At 40.0% G+C, this 15,837-nt stretch overlaps 1 protein-coding gene across 1 annotated transcript; it reads left to right on the top strand.

The window, feature by feature from the left end:
• Window positions 1-6,148: 6,148 nt before the first annotated feature.
• c17h1orf52 (chromosome 17 C1orf52 homolog) lies at window positions 6,149-12,520 on the top strand. The gene is made up of 3 exons (XM_026148009.2): window positions 6,149-6,591; window positions 9,934-10,144; window positions 10,813-12,520. Exons 1-3 carry the CDS (start codon window positions 6,295-6,297, stop codon window positions 10,965-10,967), a joined length of 663 nt encoding a protein of 220 aa, XP_026003794.1. The 5' UTR covers window positions 6,149-6,294; the 3' UTR covers window positions 10,968-12,520.
• Window positions 12,521-15,837: the final 3,317 nt, after the last annotated feature.

The raw sequence follows: 15,837 nt of genomic DNA on the forward strand, positions 1-15,837 counted from the left end.
TGTAAATGTAAAACTGGAATGAATTGCAAACAACTTTGGGGAACATTTCTCTTATAACAAGAATGCAGCTGAAATGTTGAGATCTACATTTTCCTTCATGGTTTGAAGCAGCTGAACACAGAAACAATGAAGCCCTGTAATCAAAAGCTGACAGTGCGGTTACCTCATAGGTAACATTTATCATTCTGACATCTAACCTAAGCTGTAAAGCAGTGGAAAAAAAACCCAGAACTCACTAATTGTCCCTCGTAAACTTGTGCTTTTGAAAACACCTCAGAGTACAGTAGAGAAAGTCTGTAGGTCCGCGCATCCCTCTGTGTGTAGGTGTGTGTCTGTGTGTGTGGGCATGTTCTGGAGGTTTTAGGGTTTTAGAGGCGGGAGAGCGGTGAAAGTCAAACCATCAGGAAGGACATGAGGTCGAGTGTGCTGTGAGTGTTTAGCCCACAGCCATCCACGCTGCAGGACACTGTAGAACATGTGATGGGGATGATCGACCCCAGCGCCCACCCTCACACGCCTCCAAACTGTCCTTTTGACCCAGATCTCCCACACCTTCTCCCTACGATTTTCTCCCTTCCTTTCTCTTTTATTCCCTCACTTTCCTCCACTCTCTTCGCGTTTAGTTGGATCCTGTTCCGGACCCCATTTACGGGCCCCGCTGCTAACAGAGCTTTGAGTTTATGAAATGAGTAGGAGAATGCCACCTCTCAAGTTTGAAATCTCCACTGACTGTGCAAAGATGTAACCAGAGAAAACACATAATGGTGGAAGGTGTGAGTCGTTGTTTTTTGCTTGGTATGATAAAGAAAAGGCATAAAAGCACAGAGTGAGGCGAGCAGAGAATACACTCAGGATGTTCGAGAAGTAGTCTGTGCATGCAAACTCTTCCAGCGCAAGCACAATCAGAGTTTATAAATTTAGAAAAAACATGTTTTAACAAGAATGTTTGATCTAGACGTCCAACTAAAACAGATGCACCTCTTTTTCTTCTCCCAGGAAAAAATGAGAAAGGAAAAAAAGACCTGTCATGACCCCACATGTTATTTCCACGTCAGCTTTCTTGCAGTTAATTGTATCACGGCTGGATTCAAGTGGAAAGCCAGATTAAGAAGATAAGAGCAGGAGATGATGATAGATATATCTAGTTATGCTCAAAGATAAGGTGAGCATGAATATTTCATTTCTACAGGTCCCACTTTGTCAGATTTGTGCTTTTCCTTTTTGTTGTCTTGCTCTATAGAAGAAAGGTAGAGTTTAAGTTAAAATGCTGTGATTATTTCGTTTGTATTTCAACTGCTGTGTGGCATTTCTTGGAACATGTCAATCACTAGTTTTTTATTATTGCTGTAGAATCTGTTTTCATTAGAAAACACGTTACAGGATCCAAACCTGAGCTTTGCTATTCAGACTGTAATGAAAATAAATCCCAGCACTGTCGTGTACAAAAAAATGACAGGAGTCTAGCGATCTAGCTGCTTCCATAACATAAGTGAGAAGTGATGCTTTTATGTGATACAAAAATAAAACATCCAGGATGTTAAACTCACTTTTCACTGTGAGCCATGGACAGAGCACTTTGATCATGAATGAAATTCTCCTTCCTGTCAGTGTAACGAAGTTTAACTACACATTTAATCCCTGAGATTTTTAATAAAAGAAGTGTAGTTTCAACAGTATTTTTCACATTTTAAAAATGCTGAAATTGGAAGAAATCAATGTGTAAAATTACACAAACACTTCCACAGACGGTCCTATTATTATAACATGGAAACCTTTTGTTTTTCCTGGGAACCCACAGTAAAAAAAATCACACATTTCTAAAGTTGATCAAAAAAAAACAAACAAGAACTTTCTGTTATTTAATTGTTTATTAATTGTTTACATTAGTGCTGTATCAGTTGTCTTCATCTCGACTCAACAAATCCTCCTTCCCCATCAGACTCTTGAACAGCTGACCTATTTTAACAGTAATAATCATTTTTGCACATCAGGTCATCTCTCGTATCAAAGCAGCATATTAAGCTCTTCTGCACATAAATCTGTTTAATACTTTTGTCTCCATTTAATTATTCATGCTATTTGTATTTTATCTAGTTGTACATATTAACCGGCATCTGTGTGTGGACAGCAGGGAAAGAATTTCATTGTACAGAGAAATGCTTTTCTTTGTACACATGACAATAAACGCTTCGAATCTTAAATCTTCATCAGTATGAAAAACCATAAAACTTGTGAGAATGGTAATATCACATCTAACGTTCGCCTTCAGGACATTACAAACTTTAATCTCATAGATTATGGAAAAGTGCATGAAAAGAACTACTCGCTGGTTCTCTGGTAACTTCCACACACACACTCACACAGGTACCATGTGTGCTGTAAACAGGCAGTCATCCTGGCGTGTCTGTTCTTTCCATTGGCCTTTTTAAGGTCACTCCTTCATCCCAGTACACGAACAGAGCTCACAGGTCACCAATGTGTTTAGCTGCACTGACAGTCTGATTAAAATCTTCAAGTTTGATATAAGACAATTTCAAAAGCAGAGCTGAAGGATGACGATGAAAATATTCAAGAGAGTTCCTTTATGATGCTCTACGACCAACTACAAATGAAGCTCTTCAGATGAAAGGAAGCATCTGGCTTTTATGGGCAGATCACCAAACTACTTATTTTTTTCTTCCTCCAGGTGTTGTTTGGTAACATCAACAAGGTGATTGTGGGTTAATTATCCAAAATGAGAACAGGATTTCTACAACTAAGATCCAAAGTATGCTCGCAATTATTAGGCATGCATTCGAGTAGACCAAAACACATGCAGCTGATGCAACAATTCAGAGTCCTGCATAAGAGCTATCTGTTGTGTGGTCAGCTAATGTGGATTAATGAAAGGAGAAAAGTATTAGCTAGCTCAAATTAGCAGGCATCCTGCTATCTGAAAAAAGGAGCAAGAGAGGACATCTGCTAGGTGCTGTCTGAGGAAACCACCTTGGCATAGAAGAGTCTTTGGATACAGTAAAGACGTGAGATATTATGAATGGCTAGATTAAACAGTGCCTTGGAGAGGTGTGGCTTCTCACCTCCATGCGGAATTCCTCACAGCACAGTCAGGCACCCTGTGCAAAAACAAAAAGATGCAGAAGAGTAAGTTACAAAAGCCATAGGAGGGTATCCATCCTGCTGGATTATTCATCATCTCTCTTTCAGAATACCTGCATCCCCAAAGTGCATTCAGTTTTCATGGGAGACCAAAGAATGATGTCATAGGAGAGCAGTACTGGGGTTACTGTGAAAAAACTGTAAACATGTAAGAGGAAACCAGTAAGCATTCACTCGGCAAAAACACTGACGATGGAAAAATTAATGACTTGTTTTTAAAAAAGTCAAATTCTTAATGTCTCACATCCTGTCTTGTTTAGACAGGATGTGAGACATTCATCTGGAAACAGCTGGATGATCTCTTTTCTTTTCTCTGTTTTGAAGAAAGAGAAACGCTTTTTATTCATGTATTGATTTAGGTTCTTACAGCGCCTCAGAGCAGAGAGACTTGAAAGGAAAAGGCAGTTTGTGGAAGTGTGAGTCCAAAAATATCATCCACAGCCTCACGGACCTGTTTAGGATTTTTAAAGAAGAGTGTGTGAGAAATCCAAGATTTCAGGTCAATCTAAAAGGACTCGGAGGTTCAAACTTTACACAATGTCCTCAGCTGCCAAGCTCTCTCACATTTCCCAAACATCTTTGTGACAGAAAACAAAGAGTTCTGATGTCTTCAAGATTAACGTCATGTATTGGGCAAAAATGGACAAAAAGCCTTATAACTTAGAAATATGACTGTTACAAGCACGGTGTGTATTGGCGACATATTGAAAGTACTATATAAAGATGTAAAATATGTCACATTTGACCTCTGACCTCTACTTCAAGGTCAGTGGATTAATCTGAAGGTCAAAGTGATAGAAATGCTATATAAAGCTGTGTTTCCTTGCACCAATATTTATTTTTACAGTCTAGGGATAGGGGTTGGTATATGGGAATTGTAACGCTACTTTTGACCTCTGACCTCTTCTCTGAGTTCAAATAAGGTCAAACTTTCATAAAATGTCTTCACCTCATTTCACATCTGCCTTTTTTTCAAGTTGACCCAAAATTTTCATGTTGAGCTGGTCCTGGCAGATGTTTGCTCCTTGCTGAGCCTGGTTCTGCCGGAGGTTTCTTTCTTCCCACTGTCACCAAACAGCTTTCTCTGTATTATTTTAAGGTGTTTGCCTTAAAGTATGATATTCATTGGGCTGACTGTTGTTTTTATTTGATGTTAAATTCAATTGAATTGAAATTAATAAGGTTAAGGGTTAAAAAGCTCAAGTTATTAGTGTCCAGTTATTTACTAATCAATAGCTATTATCCATTACCTACTCTATACAATACTGTTCCCAGTGATTGAGCCACCTTGGTGGAGGTTTGGCTTAATATATCTGCTAGATTTATGTTTCCTTGTCTATTTTATGCAGTGTGGCAGGTGTTTGACCTGTACAGAGAGGGGTCATGCCTGGCCCCTTTAAGTCTAGCTGACTTTAGAGCCTGCAAATGCTCTTAACACATCAGAAGAAAGGCCAAGAAGGTCTTAACCTTTTAGGTGGTTGAAGTGTGGGTCAGGAGGTTTGGCTTGATGTAGTGAGCTTGTTATTTATTTTTTTTACATATGTTTTTTTTTTTTACACACACACACACACACACACACACACACACACACACACACACACACACACACACACACATATATATATATATTTAAGGCATAAATCTGATCTGACAGCTATATATTGACTAGGAAAAGTCAGAATGCCATGATCAATCTTGTAGTATATATAGTTATTTTAATAGATATCTAGCATTAGAAGGCATGTAGTGGGGGGAAAACTTGGATGTGCACATTTAAGCACATCACACGTTTACTGCATAACTTAACAATGCACAGACGGGTCAGGACCTGACGGTAAATAATGTTTCGTGTTCTACTGCAAACCGTGCAGGTCAGCTGTAACACAGATTTCAGGGGGTTTTTTTGAATGCTTGGCAATAAAGCTACCCTCCTCCCGATGGACCGTGTGCTCCACCTGAGCTGTCAGATATATCTATGACATGGACGTTTACTCTGTGAAAAGCGGCAGAATTTAATATTTCCCAGAGAATAAGTGAAGGAGAAAGGTGGAGATGAAATAGAGAGACACAGGGCAACTATCGTATAGGAAAGAATAATAGAGAGAGCAAAAGGACACATTTAGGTGCACGATATGTACTGTAAGAACTGATGAAGATGGTCAGATAGATGGACTTACATGTTCTTGAATTCAGTCTATTTAATCACTTTTGCTCAGTTATAGTTGAATATTGTATGTAAAATTGGTTGTATTTAAACCATTGTGAATGAGTTGTTGGCCTATAATTTATAACACATTTCAATAAAGAACACTGGGGTTAGAATCTGCAGTTTTGACAAATTGACTTTTGCATATCTTTTATATATGCAGGTAAAAACATTTTTATAGTGTCACCTACATTTGAAGTGTCTTTTTCAAGCAAGATGAGACGACAGAAAATGCAAGACATTGACACAAGCATTGCATATTTTATAAAGATATCTTAAGTGTCCTAAAATGGACTGACCCTGTAACATAAAGTAGGTATAATAACGTAGAGTCAGAAAGATACTTGCAAAACAGGTAATTTTGTGTATATATCCCTTTGAATATCCTGTTCCTTTTTATATTAAATAAATAAATAAATAATAATAAATAAAGCCAAACAGAAACATCGACATTCACTATTTGGAACACGCTCACTTTCTGGCACTACACCTCAGCTGGAGACCTCCCTTTTTTAAGCGGTACGGAGGCTGCAGTTGTCAAATGTCTCCAGCAGATGGCAGAAATTCTCTGTCAAAAAGAGGAAAATGGAGCTTAAACAACAGCCCATTAATTGTATTTAATTACATAATAACTGTGGCTGAGTATATTATACAGAAACAATTTTAACATTAAAATAAACTCCAAATACTGAAAGACTTTGACGGAAAGATTTATTTTCTTTTGGTCGAATTGCAAATTACCACCAGCCTGCTAGGAAATGGCTTCACGACAGGCTTTACGACACCATCTACTCGCTTTACAACTGTTTTGGAGGCTCATTCAAAATGGAGTAGATCTTGAAGAAGTTAGGGTCAGCGGATCTAGCTTCATTTTCGCGTGGGTTTTACAGCAGTATCTTGTTCCTCAATAGAGTATTTGTAGCCTCAGAAAAATGACAGAAGAAAAGAAGACGGGCTCTTTGGGGTTCTTCTCGAGCTACGACGATTTGAGCGACAGCAGCAACGACAGCGATTCGGATGACCAGGGGGGAAGCCGAAAGAAGAAAGCGGGGACCGAAGCCGAGGGGAGCGCTCGGTCCTCTCTACCGGGAACCAAGCGAGATGCCGGCGGAGCTCCGTTACCCAAACCCGACGAGCTGTTTCGCTCCGTGTCCAAACCCGCTTTCCTCTATAACCCGCTGAATAAGCAAATAGACTGGGACAGCCTGACGGTCAAAGCCCCGGAGGAGGTACAAATACACGTTGAACTGCGGTTAATATGACCACAACAAGCACGCTCTGGTGTGCTAGATGAGTGTAAACACTGTACGAGCCACAATTAGCAGATTATCGGCTTCACCTGTGCTAGCTCAGGCTTCCCAGTAGTGGTCGCTGTTTCTTTGCTTGCTGATGCACACAGTGTAGCTCTATCTGCAGTGGTTGGTTGGAGACGTTATCAGACTTTTGTAACGACATTCATATGTACAGGCTGTGCAGAAGTATTGAGCCATATTCATTTCCTCACAATTTACTTCCATAAAGCCTTTCTAAGTGGTCTTCAGCAATAGTTCTTCCAAACAAGGTGTGTCATAAGCAGTGTTGGGTAAGTTACTTTAAAATAGTAACTTAGTTACATTACTAGTTACTTCTCTCAAAAGTAACTCAGTTACTTCAAGTTACTCGTTACTTTCAAAGTAACTAGTTACTAGGGAAAGTAACTTTGGTTTTACTCAGAATTCTCTTGTTAATGTGTTTCTTCCATAACTTTGCCAGTCTTCTAGCTTGCTTACTTGCCACAAGTGCACTGTGCCACCGACCAATAGAAAGGAAAAGATAATGTGCATATTTCCACGAGAGAAATCCCACGCCTGGACCGTCATTGACTGCTGCCATGATTCTAGCCTACATCACAGCATCATGCGCGCCTTTTACATCCAACACAAAAACTGGAGTCGTGGTGCTTTCGATTGTACTCAGAACTCGGAAATTCTGCCTTCTGAATAGGAAGATGTAGGCAACACCAGACTGCAGATGAGCTGCATACAGGGCTGGACTGGGACAGAAAATTGGCCCGGGCATTTTGACTAGAGACCGGCCCACCATTATAGGAAAAATCATAAAGCCTTTGAATGAAAATAAACACTGTTGTGACAGTGATGTACACTGTTTTGATGGTATATATGCATCAATCTATCAATCATTTGTTGTAAGATTCAGATAATTATTTTTTAAAAGCTAGACATTTTAAATGAGAATAAGAAAGAAAAGTATTTCTTTGTGCCCCCCATTCCCTGTTAATGCCCTACCTGGCCCCCTGGCAACACTTTGCTAGACCCGCCCCTGCACAGTTACCAGCTGTCAGCTACCTAAAAAAGGATCCTGGGGTTATTTGTCTCTCAGAAACAGTTCATAACTTCCCTTCAACTCATTCATGTCACCTAAAAGGTAAACCTGTTTCTCCATCACCTGTTCAGCTCTGATGATTCAGTAAGGACATCTCCTGGTTTCATCTTCATGTTTCCCTCTCTCCAGATAACCAAACCATATCATGACCAGCAGCTTTACAGCTGTGGCTCCAGCAAACATCAGCTGATACTAGAAATTAATATTAAATAAATTCTAACAATAGCTGATCAAGCTTAAACGTGCTGCTGTTGTTTAGCGCGACATCCGCTGGTTTCCTCTTTCGGCGCAAAGTGAGCGATAAACAAACAAGAGAGCCGATCAGCTGATCATTGATCAGTTTTCATGATTGAAGCAGAAACGGGAGAGGGAGGGGGGAGAATGAGAGAAGAAGAGGCAGCTGTGCAGCAAAGACACAGAATAACTCCAGCTTTGTGCCTTTTTCATTGTAGCTGAATTACGGGACAAACTGTTCCTTTTCACCTCAATAAGAAACGCTTAATATTTTCTCTGAATACCAGACAGGACGGTTGGCAACTCTAATAACTTATGAACAAAATAAAGTTCAACATCATTAACTTCATAGCACCCACCCAGCTGTATAGAAACTCCGTCATGCTAGCTAGCACGCAGTACGGAAAAAGTCAGAATAACGAAAATAAACTCCACCTAAACTTGGTTCATATCTGACCCAGAGAGACTGCAGGTCATAACTTCTTACCTGAAGTTCAGTTCACACTTGGACCGGCGGCCGCCTCGGGTCTCTTTTCCTTCTGCGTCCCTTTTCCTTCATCCACCTGCTGGCCTCCACCACTTGCTAATGTTACTGAATCTGTGGAAGCTCCGCGATAGCCACCACACGAAGTAACGAGTAACGACCCTATCTAAATCCCAGTAATGAGTAACGCGTTCCTGATTTTGGCATAATAACTAGTTACCGTGCTCGTTACCACAATAATAACGTAGTTACTGTAACGCGTTACTTAATAACGCGTTAGTCCCAACACTGGTCATAAGCGGATGAACCAATCTTGTGTCTACAGTTGGCAAAGAACCGATTTTAAATAGAGTTTTTAGGCACTTCGTTACGATCAGCCTGTTGAAAAACCATATTATTTGTTAATTTCTTCGGATGACCCTATGAAAATGCCAAAGAGTGCACAGGTTGACAGTATAAAATAGTGTCTTTGCACCAATAAGGTGATTACCAAAGAGCTAAAAATGTGATGGCATGGTGTGCAGAGTGTTGTTAAAAACTCTGTGGAAGCTGAGGCCACTCAAATAAGTGGCAAGTCTAACAAAACAAAAAAGAAAGGCATTATCTACAGCTGATGAACTGTATCTGAAAATCGTGTTCTTAACAAGTAGGAAAACAAATCCAGCAAGGGCCTGACACAAGACCTGAGAGAGAAATCTGGCCCTGTAGTTGGTCCATCTACCGTTTGCCAAAGCCTCATCAGAAATGGTCTCGGTGGAAGGGTTGCTGTCCAGAAGCCATTCTTAATGAAGGAAAGGAGGAGAAAAGGTTGAGGTTTGCCAGATTACACAAGAACTGGACTGAAAAACAGGGAGGGATGAAAGACTTGAAAATCTTGGTTTAAATTGGAGGTGGTCAGGAGAGAGGTACAATGGTGACTGTCTACAGTCATTTACAGTCATAACCATTGTGTTTTGATGTGGACTTCAAGAAACTTTAGGCTGGACTTTAGGCTACTTAAAGAATTGAAAAGGAAGCTAAAGTTGTCTAATATTGATGCTTTTCAGCATCATTTTTGACTTGAATGCCGTATTTTCATTTGTGTTTACACATGTTCCAATAAATCGCTGTAAATATTTTGCAACATCTAAAGAATTGAGGTGTAGCTTGAGACTTTTCCACAGTCTTGCACATGTGTGATGTCATTCTGGTGCATGAAAGATGTTTTTCTGTCTTCTCTCTTTGCAAGTGAATGAGGCCAATAGAAACGATGTTAGGAAGACTTTTCATTATAACATAGTGCAGTACAGCAACACCACAAGCCATAATCTCAGTCTATAAAGTGATTGAGTGATTCACATATTATAATAGTTATATTTCTTGTTTATTTTAAAGAGAGTTTACTGTCTTTAATCTCTTATGGAGACTAGCTATGATCACCTTTGCTGTTTGACTTTCTCTAAACCAATTTTCCACTTTTTTTTCCTTGAAGGCTGCCAGAGAATTTAAGCCATGGAAGACAAATGCCGTGCCCCCGCCTGAAAGTTACACTGCAGAGCCAGAGAAGAAGAAAGGACCTCCCCCTGGAATGGACATGGCTATAAAGTGGTCCAATGTGTACGAGGACAACGGGGAAGACGCACCGCAAGCTTATACAGGCAAAGCTCGTTTTCTACCTGAAGAAGAGCAACCCTCAGACTCTGGTGAGTTTCAGTTTCATTCTCCTCATCACAGCTCTTTTATACCGTTGTGCAATACCCACAGGCTTTAAAATCCCAATAAATTTTGATGTGTATTTAATCCTATGTTATTTGATAATTTGGCAAATTAGCAAGAAAGTATGAACTTGTGATAAGCAAAAGAACTACATGGAAATGAAACAAGGGCAATACAGTAGATACCAGAGGTGAACATTGTGTTAACGTTTTCAATTTGTTGAAAAAGTTGTGTGTGAGGATTTTTGGACTTCTTCAGAGAAGAGCTGGAAGTTGTTAACAAAGATTTATTTGATTTGCTGCCACAAAAATGTAAAATAAATGATACTAAAAACTAAATAAAAGTATCAGATTATAAATGTAAACATCTGTTTCAGGCCAGTCTTTGTGTGTTTAATCAATACCCAAAGATGCAAAGCATAATATCAGCTGCACCATTCCACCTACGTATTTCCATCCAACTATATGTAACAAATGAGTGCAATACAGTAAAATAATGAGGGCGTTTGCTCTGCTTTCTGCTTTGCACCTGCTTGGAAAATGTGGACTTGTTTATTTAAACAATGTGCTGTTGAGAAATAATAATAAAGATTATGTTTTACTCTCTGTCCCTCTACAAAATCCCAAATCCATCCAACTCGTCATCTGCTGATCAGATGAGGAGTCAGAGAAGCCAGGGCTGTCTGCCAAGAAACGGCGAGTGGAGACCTTCCAGCAGAAGGAGAAGAGGAAGAGGGACTTTGGACAAGCCACATCTGACAAGAACTTTGTTGAAGAAGAGAAAAGGATCCTCAGGCAAAAGATTGAGTGAGGACCAAACTTTCTGCACCCAGGAAATTGTCTGCAATGTAAATCTTTTCCATCAGCAGGGAGCATTCACTGCATTAGAGCATGCAATCATAGAGCGTTGTTTTATCTGTATGTACATGTTATAATTTGAAGCAGTAGTTTGTTTTTTCAAGACTGTGAGCACATAAGAATTTTTTAATTTGATTCAGTTTGCAACATTGTTAACAGTGCTTAAATTTATCAGACCAGCTGCCATAAGCACAAGAACATCTGTGAAAAACTTGTTTAAAGCTCAAACTTGTTGTAGTTTTTTAGGTAAATGACAAACTGAATTCACACTTTTATACCCAAGTCTGAGCCGGCACACTGAACTACAATAACAAGTCAGAAATGATCGATCCTGCTACTAGGCCCAAATTATAAACCACTAACACCATTGTTTCTGTTCAGGAGTGCAGGTAAATAACTTTGAGGTGGCATCTTAATCAAAAATAATAATTTACTGGGTTTTTTCTGCTTTTCAGTAAAACAGTTTGAAAATTGCTGGAAAAAATAGTTATGTATTTAACACTAAAAATATAATTCAGAATAAAGATGGATTATCTGTTACAGAAACATAAAATGATTTTGGTAATTCCAATATCTTTCATTTGGGGGAGCTGTGGTATAAGCCTTACTCTGGGTAGTGGTCTAATAAATCTTTTAAGCACTGTATATCATGTAATATCAAAAAACATCATTTGATGGCCCCATTGCAAAGGCTAAAGGCTAACAGCTGTGATTTTGGACTTAATAACAAGCGAAGGGGGTATTTTAAAGGCACAATGATAAAGGATATCACAGCTGTACAAAAGTGATCATTTCCAAACAATTAACGTTGTGAGATTGTGCTTGTTTGACTCTGCTGGACTTCAATTATTCACCAGGATTGTTTTTAGTCATAGCCATTAGGCCTGAAGGCCAAAACATGTTGACCTGTAAGTGTGTTTACTTCCTGTTTTATAAATTTAATTAAGTATAATAACAGTGATGTTTGGCTGTGGTGGTTTACTTGGTCTGTACTTTGTTTTGTGTTGTATACTCACTGCCCATTCACCACCAAAATATGATTGTGTGTTGTTCTTTGAAATCTGAAATTGCACCATTCCCCCGTTGTTCCTGCTTATGGCCACTAGATGTCGCCTTTAGGCTACACTGAAACTCCATCAATGTTTATGGTGAGGTCAGCTGTGTGACTGCATAAATGCTGGCTACTCAAGTTACAATCAGGAGCTGTGTATATATGTTGTGTCTGTCAAAAAGGGAGTGGCAATCTTTGATTTGGAAGTTTGTGTCGTCTCAGTTTTCTTGAGGTGCTTGTTCCATTCAAACTGTTGATTCAGTGTCATGTACCAGGGACTACAACAGGAAATAACCTCCTATATGTTTATTTAGACTACGTCGAGTATTGGAACACGTATTTCTTTGTGGATCTTTTATTTCTTCCAGCAATTCTCTGAATTCAGTGTTACGGTATATTTATAGCTTTCTGGGCAACATAAACCATTGAGGCAATAAAATTGTTTATTGAAAAGAGTCATTTACCTTTTAAGTTGCAAAGTCTGTGTATTTATTGAATAGCTTATTTGTTTATTTTTTAGCCATTAAGTTTTTTAGATTTGTGTTATCAAAGCAACAGACTGTAAAACTCACAATCCATTTTTTAGGTTCCTGTGGCCATTGGAGTAAATATAATGGTTTTCTGAGAATTGGGGAAAAAAGTTTCCACTTTGCAACAGTTTAGTGATCAGAGGAATTCCTGGTCTATCTGTCATCATGGGTTGACATGAAATAGTGGTGAATATGCTTCTGATAAAATTCCAGCCTCCAGGTATGTGCCTGGCCTTGTCTGAAATGTGTACCAGGGCCTGCAGAACAGCAGTGATGAACTGATTTTTATCAGCTGTATTTACGCACAAATAACCCCTCTCTGTACCGACTGAATGAGCAAAGACCAGCGAGGTCATATCCATCAGTGTTTAGGAATTATTCATCTCATTGTCAGTCTGGAAATTTCCCAGGAGATGGATGTTTTGCAATGCGTTGCCTTTAGAAATACAATTCCAGCTTAGTTTTTGTGAGGTTTTTTTGATGCTGTTGAATTGTTTCTGTCTTTGATATGATATCCACAGCATTCTTTGACTTGAGCCTCTTTGTCTTATAGAGATCATTTTACCACAGGAAAGCATTTTTCATCCCGCCAGCAGTCACACATGGCTAACCTTATCCTCTTATCTTTAATGAAAGAGAACATATTAGTGTTATGTTACACACTTTTAACAAAAACAGAATGAATGCAGCAAAACTTCACTTAACATTCTCAATATCTAAATTGCATTTTAAGAATATAACATTTTGTGGTCATTTGAAGGAATAAAACAGTACTAATGTAAAGTTAAATTGCAAGAGATTTCCAGTTACGGCTGTTCCCTGGATCACTCTGCTCATTGAGGAGTGTGTGTCACTCTAACCTTAGATCACTCTTGACACATTTACTGGAAGGTCAAGACCTCATCATGACCACCGAGTATTCAGGGGCCTTTACTAAGCTGGCTCCCAGCAGCTGCTGCTACCTGACTTATGACATTTTCACACTGTCAGCACAATGTAGCAGCTTGTATGTAAATGTAACCATGGCTGATGTCTGGTGCTGCTGGGAAATTGGGGCCAATGAGAGAAAGAATACACCTAACAGCAGCTAAATGCAACTTCACATGTACAATATATATACCAGGTTCATCATCTTATGATTGGCATGATAGCGCGGTGGTTGCTTTTTCTTTTTTCTTTTCTTTTTTTTTACACAGACACACAATAAAAGACAACTCAGGCTAACTGATATTGTAGCTGCATGATCTAAAATATTTTATAATAGTTTATCCATAAGTTGTGACTGCTCGTGACAACAGAGGGAAAGTAAATTTCCTTTTAGGAGTTGTAAATGTCTAGAGAAATTTATCGCAATCCTTCCATTACTTGTTGAGATCTTTCACAGTTGACCAAAGCTGTGGACTGACTCACTTTTCCATCCACGGTGTCATGCTGCTATAGTGGCAGACTTTATGGTTTTATTTACACTCTCCACACCATGCTGGTCAACACACTCACCGACGTCCCTAAAAGCTCCACTCATCCCTGGATGTTTTCTAGAGGCAAACAGCTGCTTTTCACACCAACAATCTGGTGTGGCCAATTGTGTCAAACAGATGTTCAGCAGAAGAGAAAATCTCCTAAGACTTGGGAAACAAATACAATTTTCTGCCTTGATCTGAAGTAAAGTCCTGTGCAAAAACCGTGAGCCACCCCTCATTTCTTTATGGGCAAAAACCTGGCCATATCTTGCATGGTCTGCAGTATGTCTTTAAAAAATTAGGAAACTAAAGTGAAGTGAAGTGGAAGACAGAAGAAGAAGCGGTAGGCATTAAGAAAATCTATCTACAGCGCATGAATAGTTTGTCAAAGTCAAGTCCTTAAGAAAGGGGAAAAATCCACCAAACACCTGAGATAGAACCCAACAGATGCAGCAAGGCCCTCCTATTGATTCATCTACTGTTTGCCAAAGACTCTTCAGAATTGGACTCACTTACAGGGTGGCTGTCAACAAGCCATTCTTAGTGAAGGGGAGAAAAGGGCTGAGGTATGCCATCACAAAAGAACTAGAAAGCATGGCAACAGGTCTTATGGAGTAATGAATCTTAAATTTTACATTTTGGTTCAAATCACCATCACTGTGTACAGGGGAGGTCAGGATTACTTCTATGAATCACCACCTTACCATAGTGGTGGCATTTGTGTAACAATGTGATCCCAGGTGCTATGTAATTGACTTTCCCCCCCTCGTAGTCTTCCAAGGAGAATTGGTCCTATGTAAGAGTCCAGGCTTTGCTCCACTCTGGCGTAAGGCCTGGGGAGGGAGCACAAGGCAGAGGACCTGATGAATAGTCCTTAGCCCATGGAGCTGGTTGGGCATAATCTGAAGAGGCAACGTGTTTGATCAGGATACATGACAGGCTCAGCATGTCAAAACATGTAGTCAGGGTGCACTGGGAACATCTAGCCTTGGCTCCAGTTCATGAGATTTTCAGCTTCTACCTCCAGCAGACCTTTCTAAGCATTCCAAAGGAGGTTTGGGACACCAAGTCTGAATGGGCCGTCTTCCACACCTTGATTGCTTAGGTGGCTGTGCACAGCTATGGTTAAAGGTTGGTTGGTGCCTGCCATGGTTGTAATCCCCAAACCAGATGATGGAAACTGGAGGTGGACGGAACCATCAAGCTGACAGGTACTACGTACAGCTCTGGCAGTAGCTGAAACAAAAACTCAGGTGTTTGAGGAGTTGGATGAGGCCTCGAAGTGATTCTGTCAAATGGTCAGGTGACTTGGAAGGTGAAAGCAGTGCTCTATTCACACTGTGTACAGTGGGAGTGGTCTCCTGTTGACTTCAGCTGAGGATACAGATGGACGATAGAAGGAATACTTCAAGGATCTTCTCAATCCCATTGATTACCTTCTGTAGAGAAAGCAACAGGAAAGAGGGAGATGACTTGCCCCATCACTGGGAGGGAGGTCACGAAAGCAGTTAAACAATTCCTTGGTGGCAGGGTCTCTGGAGTGGATGAGTGTGGCGGAGGTGTGGTCCCTGGCTCAGCTGTTAGGGAGGGGTGGTGTAGTGAGCTCAAGGGGCAGTGTCAGGGAGGTTGGAGGGACTGGTGCACAGAATTAACTAACGAGGTTTCTCCCTTATAATATAGCGAAGCTGGAGTCCAGAGAGAGGTGTGTGTGCTGGAGTCCAGCTAAAAAGCAGAAGGATTCAGGTGCTGAACCTGAAGAACCAAAAACAGTGTTGTGATCAA

This window comes from Astatotilapia calliptera, chromosome 17 (genome assembly GCF_964374335.1).
Source record: "Astatotilapia calliptera chromosome 17, fAstCal68.1, whole genome shotgun sequence".
In the NCBI taxonomy this organism is placed as follows: domain Eukaryota; kingdom Metazoa; phylum Chordata; class Actinopteri; order Cichliformes; family Cichlidae; genus Astatotilapia; species Astatotilapia calliptera.